At 42.2% G+C, this 19,667-nt stretch overlaps 1 protein-coding gene across 3 annotated transcripts in view; it reads left to right on the plus strand.

Moving 5' to 3' along the window:
- slc25a25b (solute carrier family 25 member 25b) overlaps positions 1 to 19,667 on the plus strand; it is a 60,446-nt gene that overhangs the window by 11,917 nt on the left and 28,862 nt on the right. Inside the window, exon 1 of one of the 3 annotated variants that reach the window (XM_041897610.2) lies at positions 6,903 to 7,164. The exons of the other annotated variants lie outside the window; for them this stretch is intronic. Within the exon in view, the coding sequence (XP_041753544.2) occupies positions 6,916 to 7,164 (249 nt within the window). The 5' untranslated portion in view covers positions 6,903 to 6,915. Of the gene's footprint in view, positions 1 to 6,902; positions 7,165 to 19,667 lie in introns of those variants that run through there. 3 annotated transcript variants of the gene reach the window in all.

Here is a 19,667-nt window from a genome sequence, read left to right on the forward strand (position 1 = left end):
GACAGATCATGTGACACTTAGATTGCACACAGGTGGACTTTATTTAACTAATTATGTGACTTCTGACGGTAATTGGTTGCACCAGATCTTATTTAGGGGCTTCATAGCAAAGGGGGTGAATACATATGCGCGCACCACTTTTCCGTAATGTATTTTTTAGAATTTTTTGAAACAAGTAATTTTTTTCTCTTAAAAATCCATTTAAATTACAGGTTGTAATGCAACAATAGGAAAAACCACAAGGGGGATGAATACTTTTGCAAGGCACTGTAGAAAAGAAGCAAAGTCATGCTCTTCAAAATGGAGCCCAATAACTTGTTTTTAATTCTTGACTATCTTCTGAAACATTTGGTTTAATATTAACCTTAGTAAACCTGCATTTGTTGACCCAAGGTTAACCTCCTCCTTGACCTATTTTAGATAAGAGAAAAGTATTTTGAATGTGGATTTTCTTTTAACCAAAAATATTTATTTGCGCTGCAATCTGTTTTGGCGGTTTGGCTGTCTAGTCAGGTCGTGATTCATATTTGCAAGGTAAATGATGTACAAATGCCTGCTGGGCAATTTGCAAATGTCATCAACCTGATATCCAGATATCCAAGTGAGTCTTGGGAGAAAGGTAAAGGTCTAATGCTTTAAAATTACTTGTACCCGTTCTCTGTAGTTTATTATGTTGACGATAACACAAAAACTTGTGCACAATAAACCAATCATTACAAGCATGGACAATACACATAAACCCTTCACTGCTGCAGACTCTGAGACAAGTCCACTGTCCTATGCACTTTTCTTGTCCAATTAGCTGGGTAATTGTAATGAGTGAGTTGGTGTGTGTGTGGTGCCAGCTCAGCTTTTATTTTTAATTTTCTACCCCTTTTTCTCCCCAATTTTGTGATATCCAATTGGTAGTTAGTCTTGTCCCATCGCTGCAACTCCCGTACGGACTCGGGAGAGGCGAAGGTCGGGAGCCATGCGTCCTCCGAAACACGACCCTGCCAAGCAGCACTGCTTCTTGACACACTGCTCGCTTATCCCGGAAGCCAGCCGCACCAATGTGTCGGAGGAAACACCGTCCAACTGGCGACCGTGTCAGCGTGCAAGCGCCCGGCCCGCCACAGGAGTTGCTAGAGCGCGATGGGTCAATGACATCCCGGGCCGGCCAAACCCTCCCTTAACCCGGACAACGCTGGGCCAATTGTGCGCCGCCTCATGGGTCTTCCGGTCGCGGCCGGCTGTGACACAGCCTGGGATCGAACCCGGATCTGTAGTGACGCCTCTAGCACTGCAATGCATGCCACTCGGGAGGCCAGCTCAGCTTTTTTGTGTGTTTTTCGCTTAGCTGCTCTACTGTAAATGTAGGTGGAGTGCCTCCCAAGGTCAGGTCAGGGGTTTGATCTCAACTTCTCCAAATGGGGAAGGGAAAAGTTGGCCTTGACCCTTCTCATATACTGCATGCCCTTGTCCCTCCATTTACAGTACGGTATGATGCATTTTACCTGTCATAAAAATGATATCATTTCTTACATTTACATTTACATTTACGTCATTTAGCAGACGCTCTTATCCAGAGCGACTTACAAATAGGTGCATTCACCCTATAGCCAGTGGGATAACCACTTTACAATATATATATATATATTTTTTTTTAGGGGGGGGGGGGGTAGAAGGATTACTTTATCCTATCCCAGGTATTCCTTAAAGAGGTGGGGTTTCAAATGTCTCCGGAAGGTGGTGAGTGACTCCGCTGTCCTGGCGTCGTGAGGGAGCTTGTTCCACCATTGGGGTGCCAGAGCAGCGAACAGTTTTTGACTGGGCTGAGCGGGAACTATGCTTCCGCAGAGGAAGGGGAGCCAGCAGGCCAGAGGTGGATGAACGCAATGCCCTCGTTTGGATGTAGGGACTGATCAGAGCCTGAAGGTACAGAGGTGCCGATCCCCTCACAGCTCCATAGGCAAGCACCATGGTCTTGTAACAGATGCGAGCTTCAACTGGAAGCCAGTGGAGTGTGCGGAGGAGCGGGGTGACGTGAGAGAACTTGGGAAGGTTGAACACCAGACGGGCTGCGGCATTCTGGATGAGTTGTAGGGGTTTAATGGCACAGGCAGGGAGCCCAGCCAACAGCGAGTTGCAGTAATCCAGACGGGAGATGACAAGTGCCTGGATTAGGACCTGTGCCGCTTCCTGTGTAAGGCAGGGTCGTACTCTCTGAATGTTGTAGAGCATGAACCTGCAGGATCGGGTCACCGATCTTCCTTACACATGATTGCTAAATCTGCCCTGGTCAAACTCCAATAATACCCTTTATTCAAATGACTAGGGGATGATTGAGTGAAACGATTGTTGTGAAGACATGATCTCAAGACGAATGCCACGACCAGCCAACTGCAAGGGTAACTTTTAAGTTGGTTGATGGCAATAACAGCCAAATATGTTCTTATCACCATTCTAAACAGGATTGTTGGCCTATTTAGAACACAAAATTATTATCACGTTTTCATAAGCATTATTGACCTATATGAAGTTAGGCTTATATGGAATGGCAAGACCCCATTGTTTTCCGTAGTAGGGTACGTGGCCCTCTTTACAGCATCATGCTGTGTGTATCAATGCGGTTTAATTTCAGGGACCCTTTCTAGCTCCAGAGCGCCCCCTAGAGGCAAGAATAGAGGGCATCCTGTTGTATAGTGCATCTTTAATTGAATGGAGAATTAGCGAAAGCCCTTGAAACGGCTAATGGTTTCGACACTTAGCCTAACCTTCACATGAGATTTGGGCTGATGGGATCATTGTGGAAGGAAGCGTGACGATTCTCCCTGAGGTAAACTTCACCCATAGACGACATTCTGCCAACCTCTAAAGCTCACTCTATTAGCCACTCATCTATGTGAATGTCAATGGGATTTCACAGCATTTCCTCACCATGAAATTCATGACTTGTGTCTCTTGTCTTGTATTCTTGCTAACACCAAACTCCAAGTCTTCCTGACTTCAGAGTCTGGAAAGGCTCCTTGATGTAGAAGGCACGATGCGTCGATAATAAAGGGGGCTGTGCTTTTTTACTGATTTGGTTCTCCTCTGTGTCTTTCTCACTCAAATACCCACATGGACAACCACACACAGCCCCCGAGCGCACCCCCTTCCAATACAACTGTTGGATTTTCAGATCCAAACAACGTGAGATCCAATCAAAGCTCAGTTCCTGTCCAGACCAGTGTGTCACCGCTCTCCTACGCTGTGTACCACGCGAGTGGTGTCAGCCAGGCTGCTTTTCTTGCTGATGAAAATACTTATTCTTATATTGTCCAGCAGGGTATGCCCCATCTCTGACTCATTCTTTTATTGAAAGCGGGGACATACTGCCTTTCGTCAGAATGCAAGCATTATGTACATAATTTACACCTGGAACATGTATGACATTAGAATTTTTTATATATTTTTTTTTTATATGATCAGGACGGTAATTATGAGGGGGGTACAACTTGATTGTGTGGTGATGAAGCAGTAGTATTCTGTCAATACAGTTATTTCCTTGACATTTCCTTCTGTTATTAGCAGGTCAGGCCTAGGGCTGTGACGGTCATGGAATTTTGGATGACTGTTATTGGTAAGCCAAATGACCGTGGTCACCGTTTATAATAGTTTATTGAAATTCTTAAGACACACATTTTCTCCTCTCCTCCGTTCCTGACTGCATGTGCTGCTGTTGAAGGGAGGGGGGCGTTGCCTAGAAGACTTGTTTGCTACAACACCTTGCTTGTTGTAAAGAGTCCACAAACTCAACCGCACACATGCCGGGCTGTCCGGTCTTCAGTCAGCTGTTCATTCCATAAAAATTGGTTAAACGGTCATGACGGTCTTCATCCATAATCGTTGGTTATACTATTATATGGTAATTGTGCCAACCCTAGTCAGGCCTCAAATCAGTTCTGTCAAGGGTGAGGTGAACAGTCTGGTCTTAATTGTTGCCAGCACAACAGGGCTGCAGACATTAGTAAGGCCAAACCAAATCTGTGGGGATGTTTTTATTCAATCAATGCTTTCACAGCAGTTGTCTACACATATGGTTGGTAGGTTAAACTGTAGCTGTAATATTGTGCAGCTCCGTATTTAGTATTGTCAAGGTTACACCACAGATATCTTCTATTTCAAATAACTTTTGTAGGCTAAGGGGTAATGTGCAGTTATATACTGAATAAAAATATAAACGCAACATGTAAAGTGTTGGTCCCATGTTTCATGAGCTGAAATGTTCCATATGGCCAAAAAGCTTATTTCTCTAAAATTTTGTGCACAAATGTGTTTACATCCATGTAAGTAAGCATTTCTCCTTTGCCAAGATAATCCATCCACCTGACAGGTGTGGTATATCAAGAAGCTGATTAAACAGGTGCACCTTGTGCTGGGGACAATAAAATGGCACTCTAAAATGTGCAGTTTTGTCACACAACACAATGCCACAGATGTCTCAAGTTTTGAAGGAGTGTGCAATTGGCATGCTGACTGCAGGAATGTCCACCAGAGCTGTTGCCAGATAATTTTATGTTAATTTCTCTACCATAAGCTGCCTCTAACATTGTTTTAGAGAATTTGGCACTATGTCCAACCGGCCTCAACCGCAGACTACGTGTAACCACGCCAGCCCAGGACCTCCACATCCGACTTCTTCACCTACGGGATGGTCTGATGAAACTGTGGGTTTGAAACTGGGTTTGCATAACTGAAGAATGTCTGCACAAACTGTCAGAAATCATCTCGGGGAAGCTCATCTGCATGCTCGTCGTCCTCACCAAGGTCATGACCAGACTGCAGTTCGCCGTCGTAACCGACTTCAGTGGGCAAATGCTCACCTTCGATGGCCACTGGCACGCTGGAGAAGTGTGCTCTTCACGGATGAATCCCGGTTTCAACTGTACCGAGCAGATGGCAAATGGCGTGAATGGTGTCGTGTGGGTGAGCGGTTTGCTGTTGTGAACAGAGTGCCCCATGGTGGCGGAGGGGTTATGGTATGGGCAGGCATAAGCTACGGACAACGAACACAATTGCATTTTATCGATGGCAATTTGAATGCACAGAGATTCCGTGACTAGATCCTGAGGCCGGCCCATTGCTGTGCTATTCATCCGTGTTTGGAACTCAGGAAGAGTAGCTACTGCCTTGGCAGCATCTAATGGGGATCCCTAATAAATACAAATATGTCGCACCGCATGAGGTAAAAGGTGGTCACACCAGATACTGACTGGTTTTCTGATCCACGCCACTACTTTGTTTTTTAAGGTATCTGTGACCAACAGATGCATATCTGTATTCCCAGTCATGTGAAATCCAAAGATTAGGGCCTAATGAATTCATTTCAATTGACTGATTTCCTTTATATGAACTGTAACTGAGTAAAATCTTTGAAATTGTTGCATGTTCCGTTTTTTATTTTTGTTCTGTGTATAATTGGAGTGGACATGTCCCTAGACATGAGGAGGACTCGCTGTCCTTTGTAATGGTCCTCTGGTGTTCTTATCTCTGGATCAAATCCCAATGCACAGTCAGCTGGTGTTGAAGGAAACCAATATACATTTCCTGGCTAAACGGTGAACATGGGGAAGTCTGGACACCAAGGTTAAGTCTGCTCAGAAAATGACTAGAATTCAGTTGATTAAATGCGTTTAAAAAAAACTTTTGGCAAGATTGAAGCTAATGGGCAAAATTCCAAATCATTCACTGAATGAGACCTCCTTGAGTGATAAATGGACTCCAACCCTGTTGGAGACATCGTAATAAGAAAATCAGTAGGCCTAAGTATTGGTAGGATGCAGCTGTAATCGGTTCTACGCTTCAATTTCAAGTTGGAAATTAATGAAAAGAAAAATACAAATTCAGACGTGCAAACTCATTTAGAACAGTGTCCTGCATGGAGCAAAGTCTTTTGAAGACAGAAAAGACTAAGAGTGAGGAGAGTTGAAGAGGTTTTGCTGATCAGTATGTGTTAGGGGAAAATAGCACGCAGGGCTGGGTGAGGTTGCCACGGTGATACTGACATTCTGATGGAGAGAATTGAAGAGGATGGGAAAGAATAGTCAGCAGATTTTTCCCAGAGTGAATGAGAGAGAGAGAATCGCCCAACCCTTACGAACCCATTTGATTCAGGATGACAAGTCATAAATTAGTTGCTTCGTTGTATCCTCTATTCTAGTTGGTTGTGGAGTCCAGCTCTGGGGAATCTCCAGTTGGACATGTCAGTGTGGGCTGCCGTGATTGGCTGGTGCAGCGCTGCAGTGAGAATGCAGGTTTCAGGAGCCTCTTCTATTTTACTGCATTATTCTGTCCGTCGATAGTGAGCCAGCTAACCGGCACAATCCCACTGTAGCTCCTGCCTCAGTGTTAACTGCTCAGTAGATGATATGCAGCAGAGATGCAGCCAAGGTAGTATCGAACTAAAGTCAAGATATCAGTTGCAGGTGCATCATTCTTTAATCTTTAACAGAAGTTACATGATAGTGCTCTAAGAGTTTGTCCATGTAATCGTTTTGATAGGAACAAGGTTAGTCCTTCTGCATATTTGGCTGCATGAAAGCTACAACGAAATGATTTTTTGGGGTTTGGGCAGAGAAGAACTTACAGCAAGTGCGTTGATTGAAAGAAAGAAAAGTGCCACTAATATTGACTGAGACGTCTGAGGAAGGATGATGAAGGGATGAGCACGGCTGAGTGCACACAGGAAAAGGGGCTTCTGGAGCTGAAGCAGTGACGCGGAAGAAACTTGAAGGACCCTCTTTTGCAGTCTACGGCTGTCCTCACCTGCCCTTGCCGTGCTTTCTCTTTCTACCGGCGCAGCACTCTTACCTCAGCTGACACCACCTTTCTAATTGTGCGTTGGCACCGGCTTTTCAGCACCCAGACAAGAGCATCGGTCTAGAGACGAGGATGCTGCAGAGTGTGTGGACTTCCCTATGCCAATGGTTTGTGGGAAGGACAGAGTGTGAGCCCGTGGGAACCCAGTCACCGGAGGAGAGCGAAGCAGAGGTTGCCGTCAGTGGAAAGACTGCCAAGAAAACTGGACTCGAGGGAGACGCTGACACATCTGCCAGGGATGACAAGGGCAGGAGTGATTGTGCACCTGTGAAGAAGACCACAGTGTTAATCATGGTGGTGCCCCCTGATGGCTTCCAACAGGTACCGCAGGGACGGAAGCAACCACTTTGTATGTGTTGAGGGGGTGGCAGGTAGAGGGATTGAACTGGCCATTAGCAGAACTAGCTGTCTCCCTTGCATGGTGGGTGAGCACATTGAAGTGAAAGTAATTAATCTAGTGAGCTTAATGTCACTAGGCCACCAGACACTGAAAAGTGAGGTTCAATTTGGAAAAGGTAATTTTTTTGTTGAGTATTTCAACAGTTTGTCAGCAAAACCCTAACATTCTGTGATGTTCTAGGACATAATATAGAGATTGGTGATCTGACAAAAACTTGGCACATCTTCCAAAGTTTACGCTGTGTCCACAGGCTGACACTGGATTATAGTGCTACCGTTTCAGAGAGGGGAAGTTGCTGAGAGGTGTTACAGGTACTGCATGTCCATTTCACAGCAAAAATACCTTATTCCGGTGAACATGCACAAACAACTTTAGAAGTCTTTAGAAATTGGCACGTGATTGTCCTCTGGGGTGCGATGAGCATTTGTTTAAGTGCTGTCCTCTTCAGGGTCACTTAAGGGTTACCATGTGCAGTGGTGGTAGTCAACTGTGCCGTGTATTATTAGCCTTGTAGTATGTGACAAACATTGGCTCAAGGCATCAGGTGGGTTCAGAACATTGTGTCCAAAAAATCAATGCCATGATGAAAAAGGCTTCAAAAGTAGGTGTAATATGTAGCTAGTTGCAGCTCTGTGTCCGGACGATCTGTCCAATGCCCGCTTTCAATTAGACTACACATTATGCAGATTGCAGAGTAAACGTGATAATATGATGTATGGCATCTGACTAATAATATATGCTAGGCTTTGGCATTAAACCAGGGTATTTGGAAATAGCCACGGGATGGTTTTTCAATACCGTCAAAATATTTATTTGAATATTTTGTAGCTACTTTTTTAAGTAAATACCTGCAGTCAACTTGTGCAATACGTTAGGAGATAAAGCAGATTGCGTTCTTCATTTCACCTGTCACATTTTACATTGAAGCTTACCATAGTTCCCCAGAACAGTTGAGCCAGTCACATGTTTGTAAATGTCACAACGGGAGAAAGCGGGAGCTGGTGAGTCCAGCTGTGTATCTGGTTTAACATGCTAGTTAACTCAGTAAGTGGCTGAATTAATAAGGAGACGGGGCATCATATAGTGTTAGCCTTGTTTTGAGAAGTCAAAGCGCTTTGGATGAGTTATCTGTTCAGCTGCCACTGCTGCTATCTTGATTTCCTTGTGTCTTTTTCTCCACTCCGTTTCGGCCCCTCAGTCTGCTCCTGCCCCCTCTTCGAGCAGAGCAGGCTGGCCCGTTGCAGGGCTCTACAGTGCGACCATTTTCTCACATATGCGGCTAAATATTTTGCTGTGCGACCTAGAATTTTTATTTATGAGCACCAGTGAGCCTAGGAAAATGTATGATTCTAGCTTTATTAGCGGAAATATTTTTCATTGTGCTCCTAAATGTCTTTGTGTGCGCTTACATTTTTCAACTTAGGCGCACAGGTGCTCCTTGTAAAAAAAGGTCAGCGTAGAGCCCTGTGTTGCCCTAGCGACTCGACACAGTGTGTACACATGCTGCTCCAGAGCCAGTGCTCTTCTTCCTTCAGACAAGCATGCGTCAAAACTTTGTTCATTTGCACAATGTCTCGTTCACATTCGCTTGTAAATGTCCAAACTCTCCAAAAATGACATTCGGTAGCTACTACCTATACTTGTATAACTTTGAGCTGGATTGCCTGTCTTTGCAATTTAGTTTATTTTCGTTTTGCGCACGTTAGTAAATCTAGCTAGCAGCCTCTATGGAAATACGCTATGTGCAAGTTTTGTCAGCATTCTGGTAATAGACGCCCAATGGGCTGTTTTAGCAGGGGGTTTTGTGCCCCCTTGTGTACTAAGACAGTAATACCTTAAATCCTGTGATGAGAGAAGGACGATATGAAAATCTAGATACCGCCACCATTTAGACTACAAGTCCCCAATCCTTCCTAATAGGTTTACACATATTGGTTATGTAATTTTGCAGTGCTTGTCTATTGGACAGCCATGTGATGACTAGGATTAATACACTAGTCAAGCATGTTTGGTTTCTCACCTCTTAACGACAGGACATTTGGCCTGGCAAAGTTGCACTGCCATTTTTTACATGTGTGTCTTATGGAGTGAGTGTCGCACACACATCCCTCTCTCCATCCCCCCACACACATCCCTCTCTCCATCCCCCCACACACATCGTTCATGACACATGTACGTGTGTCACACATGTTACAGACTTTATCTCAGCTGTAACCTCCAACCTATAATTTAAACCTGTGATTTTCACCACTCACAACAATACATTAGGGCTGGGAATTGCCAGGAACATCACGATACAATATTATCATGATACTTAGGTGCCGATTACGATATGTATTGCGATTCTCACGGTTCTATATGTATTGCGATTCGATAGTGCGATTGTATTGCGATTCAATGCTCTCAATTGGCTCCCTATTTTTAAAAGAAGTTCGAGAACAAGCTTTGAATAAAACATTTTGGGGTGTTTTGGTGCAGGTACATCCAAGTAGCGCAAAAATAATATTGCGATATTGTCAATACAATATATTGTCAAAAATAATATCCTGATGTAACTGTAGCGATTTACCCCCCATCACTACGATACATACTGACTGACCGCATGTTTCTCTGCTCTAGAAAAGCGGTTTGACATTTGGACTGATTATCTGAGAACTTTTTAGACATGCCTAATGACAGAACTGTATTGGAGAGGGATTGCTGATATGCTGATAAAACTATATGTTTATGGCCTTTTCTAAGTTGTCTATTGCATAGAGCTGGAGCCTATATTGCTCAATGGAGAAAGAAGAAAACAACATGTTTTTCCTTTGTGCTTATCATTACATACAGATGTAGGATCTTAATTTGATCACCCTATTGCAGGAGAACTTTCCTGTAATGCAGGAAATGTAAAACTTGTAGTGTATTTGAGGTTTAAAAAGGCTTCTGAAGTTTATTTCCACTTAAAAATGTCAGACTTGATTTTCCCTTACAAAAAATGTATCAACCCCTACAAAAATGTCCATTAATTATAATCCACATAATAATTAACATTTCCTTTTGCGGCAGTATTGTTATTCCTGCTTTAGCAAACTGGCTCAAATTAAGATCCTACATCTGTAAGACTGCATTAACGAATGAGGGTAATGTCCCATACCTAGGGTCGTCACTAGTTGCCACAAAGTCATAAACCCTGCCTATTTCTACAATTGATCTTCTTAAAATGTGATTATAGACCTAACCTTAACCTTAACCACACTGCTAACCTTATGCCTAACCTTAAATTTAAGACCTAAAAGCTAATTTTTGTTTACATGGATTTTTACAATAGCCAACTTTGACTTTGTGGCTGTGGTAACTAGTGGTAGGGATGTCCCCAACAAACAAACAAATATTGGTTGACCGAAAGTCGTCTGTTCTTTCAACCAACCGATTGGTTGAAGTATTTTTCCATCTATAGACACATCCTATGTGTTTTTTTAATAAAATAAACTATATGCATAGAGCTTGTCTGATGCTTTAAGCTTACTGTTTGACGAAATAAGACACAAGTGACTCGAGGGCGCCATTGATCAAGATAACCAGAAGAAAAAAACCTTAACCTGACGCAACCATTCTCCTCCCGCTCCTGCTGGCTTTCACAGATTCAGCCGTTACTCTCCTGAAGTTGCCGGTAATAAGCTACACGAGGAGTCGGCAACCTTTCTCATGTGGAATGCGGATTTATCTTACCGATCTGCGTGCCAGTTATGGTTTTCATATGCATATTTTCCTGGACCAGTTTCATTTAATTTATAATAACGTCTCAATCTCAATCATTGTCATGTGGTTAATCAACATTCTATCCAAATCTAAATTAAAATGATACAAACCTAAACAGTAACTTCTATTGCCATTGCCAACTATGTAAAAATAGCCTACATAAAGCCAACAAATAAAAACATTGCACCCTGCAGGTAGAAAACATCCTGAAAAAATAAAATAATCCTATAAATCACATTGGCTTCGCATGGCCTGTCTGCAATGAACTTGAATATTGTATCAACTATTAACTTGGGTCTGGCCTGAAGCTTGCACTAGCAAACTTGTATAAAATATTCTAGGCCCTCAGTTTCCCACGCCAGTGAGCTCGGGACAGACACAGCTGTAGCTATTTGCGCAAGGGATAGGAAGCAGTGCATGACTTGGGCAGGAGCTCACCAGAGCTGAATATCGACACCTCAAATGTTCTACTACTTGAGCTCCTGTTTCTCTTATAGAATATTAGCTCAAAAGTATTATGGAGATCCTGCACCTAAATATAAACAGTACCAGCACCAAAAATGAGTACCGGAACCTATTTCAGTCCATGTCAAGCATTGATAAGATGTAGTCAGGTAGGCCTATTTTATGACGTTTCCACTGGATCAGAGCATGACATTTTTGAATTAGTATTCCTTTAACTTTATATCAAGTGAATCACATTTGTGTTACTGTAAATACACTGAACAAAAATATAAACGCAACATGTAAAGTGTTGGTCCCATGTTTCATGAGCTGAAATAAGAGGCCAGAAATTTTCCATACGCACAAAAAGCTTATTTCGCGCAAGTTTTGTGCACAAATTTGTTTACATCCCTGTTAGTGAACATTTCTCCTGACAGGTGTGGCATATCAAGAAGCTGAATAAACAGCATGATCATTACACAGGTGCACCTTGTGCTGGGGGACAATAAACGGTCACTCTAAAATGTGCAGTTTTGTCACACAACACAATGCCACAGATGTCTCAAGTTTTGATGGGGGTGTGCAATTGGCATGTGGACTGCAGGAATGTCCACCAGAACTGTTGCCAGACAATTGAATGTTCATTTCTTTACCATAAGCCGCCTCCAACTAGGGCTGGGCGGTATACTGTATTTGACTAAATACTGGTATTGATGCACGGACCGGTTTGAGTTTTTACTTTACCTTCTATAACGGAATGTTTGGTTTGTTAAATGTGATACTCCGTGTGTAACGCCCATTTTTATAGTTTACTTTGCTAGTTTGTTTTTTCTTAGCAAGTTGAGCCTATATCTTGTTAGCCGCTAATGCTAATCGCTAGTTAGCTGGCTTACTAGCTAGCTAATAAATGTACAGAGTCAGAGCAAACTTTATTAGCTATACAGCCAGATAATACCATTGATGGTGTATACCTAAATCAGTATGTTGTTTGTGCAATGGTATCTTCTAAATCAAAAGAAATACACGAAGCATGAATGATAGCTACATGAAGTAGCTAAGAGAGAACATTCAATGTAGCCAAAGATTATAGGGTCCCCTAAGAAACACTTACCCTGTCACAATAACTCCTCCCTGGCATTTTCATTTGTTGTCATGTCAAACAACACTATTCAAAGCGGCCACTATATAGTCTAACTATAGAATTAGAATAATCATTCTATTTCCGTGATTCCAACAGTTCACCCAAGTGTTTTGCTGTAAATCGCAAGTCAAATCGCAATTGCAACATTTGGTTAAAAGAAATACGGCCTAGATTGTTTGCCCATATCGTACAGCCCTACGTAGCAGTGTAAAAATGATCTCAAATGAGTGCAGAAATTGAAAATGATAAATGATTTTTGGTTGAATTGAACAGTATAAAACAATCAGAATGGAGAAAGACCCATTGAAATCACTTAGAATTTATGTGTTGCCACCCAAGGGTCACGCACTACTCATAAAACTAATTTAGAACGTATTATTCCAAAACATAAAATACTGGCATACCGTCATTTTTGTTTAAATACAGCGATTATTGTGTTTTGGCCATATCGCCCAGCCCTACCTCCAACGTCGTTTTAGAGAATTTGGCAGTACGTCCAACCGCAAACCACGTGTAACCATGCCAGCCGAGGACCACCACATCTGGCTTCTTCACCTGCGGGATCGTCTGAGACCAGCCACCCGGACAGCTGATGAAACTGTGGGTTTGCACAACCGAATAATTTCCTCACAAACTGTCAGAAACCGTCTCAGGGAAGCTCATCTGCGTGTTCATCGTCCTCACCAGCTTCTTGACCTGACTGCAGTTCGGCGTCGTAACCGACTTCAGTGGGAAAATGCTCACCTCCGATGGCCACTGGCACGCTGGAGAAGTGTGCTCTTCATGGATGAATCCCAGATTTCAACTGTGGCAGACGGTGTGTATGGTGTTGTGTGTGTGTGTGTGAGAGTAGTTTGCTGATGTCAATGTTGTGAACAGAGTGCCACATGGTGGGGTTATGGTATGGGCAGGTATAAGCTATGGACAACAAACCCAATTGCATTTTATCGATGGCAATTTGAATGAACAGAGATACCGTGACGAGATCCTGAGGCCCATTGTCGTGCCATTCATCTGCCGCCATCCCCTCCTGTTTCAGAATGATAATGCACTGCCCCATGTTGCAAGGATCTGTACACAAAGTTTGTGGAAGCTGAAAATGTCCCAGTTCTTCATTGGCCTGCATACTCATTAGACATATCACCCATTTGAGCACGCTTGGGATGCTCTGGATCGACGTGTACAACACCGTGTTCCAGTTCCCGCCAATATCCAGCAGCTTCGCACAGCCATTGAAGAGGAGTGGGACAACATTCCACAGGCCACAATCAACAGCCTAATCAACGAAAGAGATCTGTTCCGCTGCATGAGGTAAATGGTGATCACACCAGATACTGACTGGTTTTCTGATCCACGCACCTATTTTTTTGAAGGTATCTGTGACCAACAGATGCATATCTGTATTCCCAGTCATGTGAAATCCATAGATTAGGGATTTAATAACTAAGCAGAGTAAAAGGGACTGAAATGTTTTACCTTATAAATCATTGACAGCTTAATGGCCCAGCTTAAAGTCATGACATTGACCAGACTGTTCAGATGTTTGTTTGTAAATGCCTATAGTAGATTATAGCCTAACTCTAAAGGGGTGACTAGGTTTAGTGGATATTACTATGTTTTAGGATCTAAAGATCTAGCAGCATCTAAACTCTGTACAGGTATTCTCCTTGCATGCACGTGTAACAGCTCCTGGATGTGCATACGTTATCTTGAACCATGGATTTGACCTCCAATTTGACCTCACAACACACACACACTCACCCTTTACCAAGACGCCTTTCGTCAGCGGCCATTCCTCCTTCACCCTTGGACCCCAGCCGAGTGACTCACCCAGAAATAGCTGGCCAGGTGAAATGGGAAGACCGAGAGCTAGATACCTGGCTTCAGCCAAGAGTTGCTTGGCTGAAAATGCCCCCCTGTGCCCCGCACACCCCCTCAGTGGGATAGCTTTACAGGTGATTCCTCTAGCAGGCAGTGGACAAGTGCGTGGGTGCTACAGGCTTGCTGCTGTCAGGCATCCTGCTGTCTCTGGGACTCTCCATTCTCCTATGCCTGTAATTGAATCACTCCTAACTCTCACCACCTCTATCGTTGACAGGACACTTTATTGGAGCAGACTGTTATGTCAATGGTGTTCTCCATTACTGACACACAATACTGTCTGGGATGGAGGTAACCTCTCATTAGTCCTAATTCTACGGGTACATGGCATGTTCTTTCTTCAGAATGGGAAGTTTCATGCTGCTATTTACTTGAGTTTTCTACTTAAAGGGCCCATTTGTAAGCCTACCTGTATACATTTCAAGAGTAAGCTACTAAATTCAAATAGGCTAAACTTAATAAATCCACCAATCTCATCCCTCGGGCGGCAGGTAGCCTAGTGATTAAGAGCATTGGGCCAGTAACCAAAAGGTTGCTGGTTGAAATTCCAGAGCCGACTAGGTGAAAACTCTGTCGATGCGCCCTTGAGCAAGGCACTTAACCCTAATTGCTCCTGTAAGTCGCTCTGGATAAGGGCGTCTGCTAAATGACTAAATGTCAAACGTAATCCCGCTTGACTACACTTTGGGTTAGACTTTGTGCTTCTGCTACAGTGGGGAGAACAAGTATTTGATACACTGCCGATTTTGCAGGTTTTCCTACTTACAAAGCATGTAGAGGTCTGTAATTTTTATCATAGGTACACTTCAACTGTGAGAGACGGAATCTAAAATCCAGAAAATCACATTGTATGATTTTTAAGTAATTAATTTGCATTTTATTGCATGACATAAGTATTTGATACATCAGAAAAGCAGAACTTAATATTTGGTACAGAAACCTTTGTTTGCAATTACAGAGATAATACGTTTCCTGTAGGTCTTGACCAGGTTTGCACACACTGCAGCAGGGATTTTGGCCCACTCCTCCATACAGACCTTCTCCAGATCCTTCAGGTTTCGGGGCTGTCGCTGGGCAATACGGACTTTCAGCTCCCCTCCAAAGATTTTCTATTGGGTTCAGGTCTGGAGACTGGCTAGGCCACTCCAGGACCTTCAGATGCTTCTTACGGAGCCACTCCTTAGTTGCCCTGGCTGTGTGTTTCGGGTCGTTGTCATGCAGGAAGACCCAGCCACGACCCCATCTTCAATGCTCTTACTGAGGGAAGGAGGTTGTTGGCCAAGATCTCGCGATACATGGCCCCATCCATCCTCCCCTCAATACGGTGCAGTCGTCCTGTCCCCTTTGCAGAAAAGCATCCCCAAAGAATGATGTTTCCACCTCCATGCTTCACGGTTGGGATGGTGTTCTTGGGGTTGTACTCATCCTTCTTCTTCCTCCAAACACGGAGAGTGGAGTTTAGACCAAAAAGACCACATGACCTTCTCCCATTCCTCCTCTGGATCATCCAGATGGTCATTGGCAAACTTCAGACGGGCCTGGACATGCGCTGGCTTGAGCAGGGGAACCTTGCGTGCGCTGCAGGATTTTTATCCATGATGGCGTAGTGTGTTACTAATGGTTTTCTTTGAGACTGTGGCCCAGCTCTCTTCAGGTCATTGACCAGGTCCTGCCGTGCAGTTCTGGGCTGATCCCTCCCCTTCCTCATGATCATTGATGCCCCATGAGGTCAGATCTTGCATGGAGCCCCAGACCGAGGGTGATTGACCGTCATCTTGAACTTCTTCCATTTTCTAATAATTGCGCCAACAGTTGTTGCCTTCTCACCAAGCTGCTTGCCTATTGTCCTGTAGCCCAGCCCAGCCTTGTGCAGGTCTACAATTTTATCCCTGATGTCCTTACACAGCTCTCTGGTCTTGGCCATTGTGGAGAGGTTGGAGTCTGTTTGATTGAGTGTGTGGACAGGTGTCTTTTATACAGGTAACGAGTTCAAACAGGTGCAGTTAATACAGGTAATGAGTGGAGAACAGGAGGGCTTCTTACAGACTAACAGGTCTGTGAGAGCCGGAATTCTTACTGGTTGGTAGGTGATCAAATACTTATGTCATGCAATAAAATGCAAATTAATTACTTCAAAATCATACAATGTGATTTTCTGGATTTTTGTTTTAGATTCCGTCTCTCACAGTTGAAGTGTACCTATGATAAAAATTACAGACCTCTACATGCTTTGTAAGTAGGAAAACCTGCAAAATCGGCAGTGTATCAAATACTTGTTCTCCCCACTGCAGTTCTCCTTGGGTTAGTGGTAGCGTAATAGCGTAGTGGTAGCGTATTAGCTGTGATGGTCTACTACTGCAGTCAGTCTCATAAAAGATGTCATCAATGCTAATGGTGTGGTAGTGTGTTGCCAAAGTTCCTGAGCACATCAGACGGCCTCAACCAGTGGGCCATTTTCATATCTAACAAGATGGCTAATATCCACTGTATTAGCCATCTTGTTAGGAAGATGTTAGACAGACGTTTCAATGTTGCCCCACAAGTACAAGTACACTGCAGTGAAACACAGATTTTGTGCATGACCTTGTACTGTAGGAGATGGTCATCAACGTCAAACATCGGCTAGCTTAAATATCATGGGTTGGGTAACACTTCTCTGTAAGCGTATAGCGCATAGAATTAAAAAGGTATTGTCGGATATTATCCATTCTAATCAGACAGGTTTTTTACATGGAAGATACATTGGAGATAATATAAGGCAAGTATTGGAAACAATAGAACACTATAGAAAATATGGGAAACCAGGCCTGCTATTCATAGCAGACTTCGAAAAGGCATTTGATAAAGTACGACTGGGGTTTATATATAAATGCCTGGAGCATTTCAATTTTGGAGAATCTCTTATAAAATGGGTCAAAATCATGTATAGTAACCCTAGGTGTAAAATAGTAAATAATGGCTATTTCTCAGAAAGTTTTAAACTGTCAAGAGGAGTGAAACAAGGTTGTCCACTATCGGCATATCTATTTATTGTGGCCATCGAGATGTTAGCTATTAAAATCAGATCCAATAATAATATCAGAGGATTAGAAATCCAGGGCTTAAAAACAAAGGTGTCATTGTACGCTGATGATTAATGTTTTCTTTTAAATCCACAACTAGAATCCCTCCACAGCCTCATAGAGGATCTAGATACATTTTCTAACCTCTCTGGATTACAACCAAATTATGACAAATGTACTATATTACGTATTGGATCACAAAAAAATAAAAATTTTACATTACCATGTAGTTTACCAATAAAATGGTCTGATGGTGATGTGGATATACTCGGAATACATATCCCAAAGGAAATAAATGATCTCACTTCAATACATTTTAATAGAAAGTTAGCAAAAATAGCTAAGATCTTACTACCATGGAAAGGAAAATACCTGTCAATTTGTGTAAAAATCACCCTGATTAACTCTTTAGTATTATCCCAGTTTACATATTTGCTTATGGTCTTGCCTACGCCTAGCGAACAGTTTTTTTAATTATATGAGAAAAAAATATTCCATTTTATTTGGAACGGCAAGCCAGACTAAATTAAAAGGCCCTATTTGTATAATGAATATGAATTCGGAGGACAGAAATTATTAAATATTAAAGCATTAGACCTATCACTAAAAGCTTCAGTCATACAAAAGTTATACTTAAATCCGAACTGGTTCTCAAGCAAATTAGTAAGATTCTCACCCAATGTTCAAGAAAGGCCTTTTTCCCTTTATTCAGATTACAACAACTCATTTTCAGTTATTTGAAAAGAAAATAATCTCCCAAATATCACTATTTCTAAAACAAGCCATAGAAAGTTGGTTGCAATTTCAATTTAATCCTCCAGAAACGACAGAACAAATAATGCAACAAATATTGTGGTTAAATTCAAATATACTAAATGACAAAAAACCTTTATACCTTTTTTAAACATTCTGTCAAAAAATAATCTTTGTAAATGATATCATCGGTAGGACTGGTGGAGTTATATCGCACATGCAGCTAACAAAAACATATGGAAATGTCTGCTCTACCCAAAATTACAACCAAATAATTGCAGCCTTACCGCAAAAGTGGAAGAGGAAAGTGGGAGGGGGAGAAAGTAAGGAACTTTTCTGTCGGCCTTGCATTAAAGAACATAATTGGTTAAGGAAAACTGTGATAAATAAAAAAGTATCAGTTTCACTTAAGGACCAAAGGATTGACAGCCGTCCCATATAGATTGCAAAATAGTTGGGAAGAGATTTTTGACGTACCGATCCCATGGCATAGTGTTTATGAACTGACACGCAAAACGACACCGGATTAAAAAATTAGAATCTTTCAATTTCAATTATTATATAAAATTCTTGCTACCAATAGAATGTTATTTATATGGGGGATACAATCTTCCCAGCTCTGCAGATTTTGCTGTGAAGAGACAGAATCATTAGATCATTTGTTTTGGTACTGTCCATTTGTAGCTTGTTTTTGGACACAGGTCCAGGAATGGCTAAAGGATTGCAATATTTACCTGGCGCTAACCTTGCAGATAGCATTACTGGGTGATCTGAAAAGTCATAGTCAATCGATCAATAATATAATAATACTTTTAGCAAAAATGTTTATTTTTAATTCACAATCTGTAGAAGCAATGAGAATAGAAAGGTTCAGAACTTTTGTAAAACATCACAGTACGGTTGAAATATATATGGCAAAAATAAATCCTATATGGATGGTGTTAAGAGATAGATGGGAGGTATTGAATGGAGTTGAAGGAGGGGACTAATAACAAATAACAACAAATAATAACAAGATAACTAATAATGTAAGCATACTGTGTCCATAATAAGTATATAGGTTGTATGTTGGGAGCTTTTGGGAAAGAGCACAGTTAGAAAGATATGGCATATAGAAGCAAACCGGATGGACATCATGAAAATGATCGGAGAGGTTGAGAGTAGAAGAAGTTCAGGAGCAAAAAACAACAACAACAAATAAAATAGAATTATTGTCAAATTGACTGTGTCCATAAGGTGTAGATAGTAAGTATAGGCTGGAAGTAGAGGCCTGGGCATTGTTGTTCACTAATTTACCCCAAGTAGGGAAAGGATGGCGGGGTTGAAAAGTAATAAAGGGGAGTATATATATATATATATATATAAAAACATGGGGGATTGGAAGTGATGCAGACAATTA

This window comes from Coregonus clupeaformis, chromosome 15, assembly GCF_020615455.1.
Source record: "Coregonus clupeaformis isolate EN_2021a chromosome 15, ASM2061545v1, whole genome shotgun sequence".
Taxonomy (NCBI): Eukaryota; Metazoa; Chordata; class Actinopteri; order Salmoniformes; family Salmonidae; genus Coregonus; species Coregonus clupeaformis.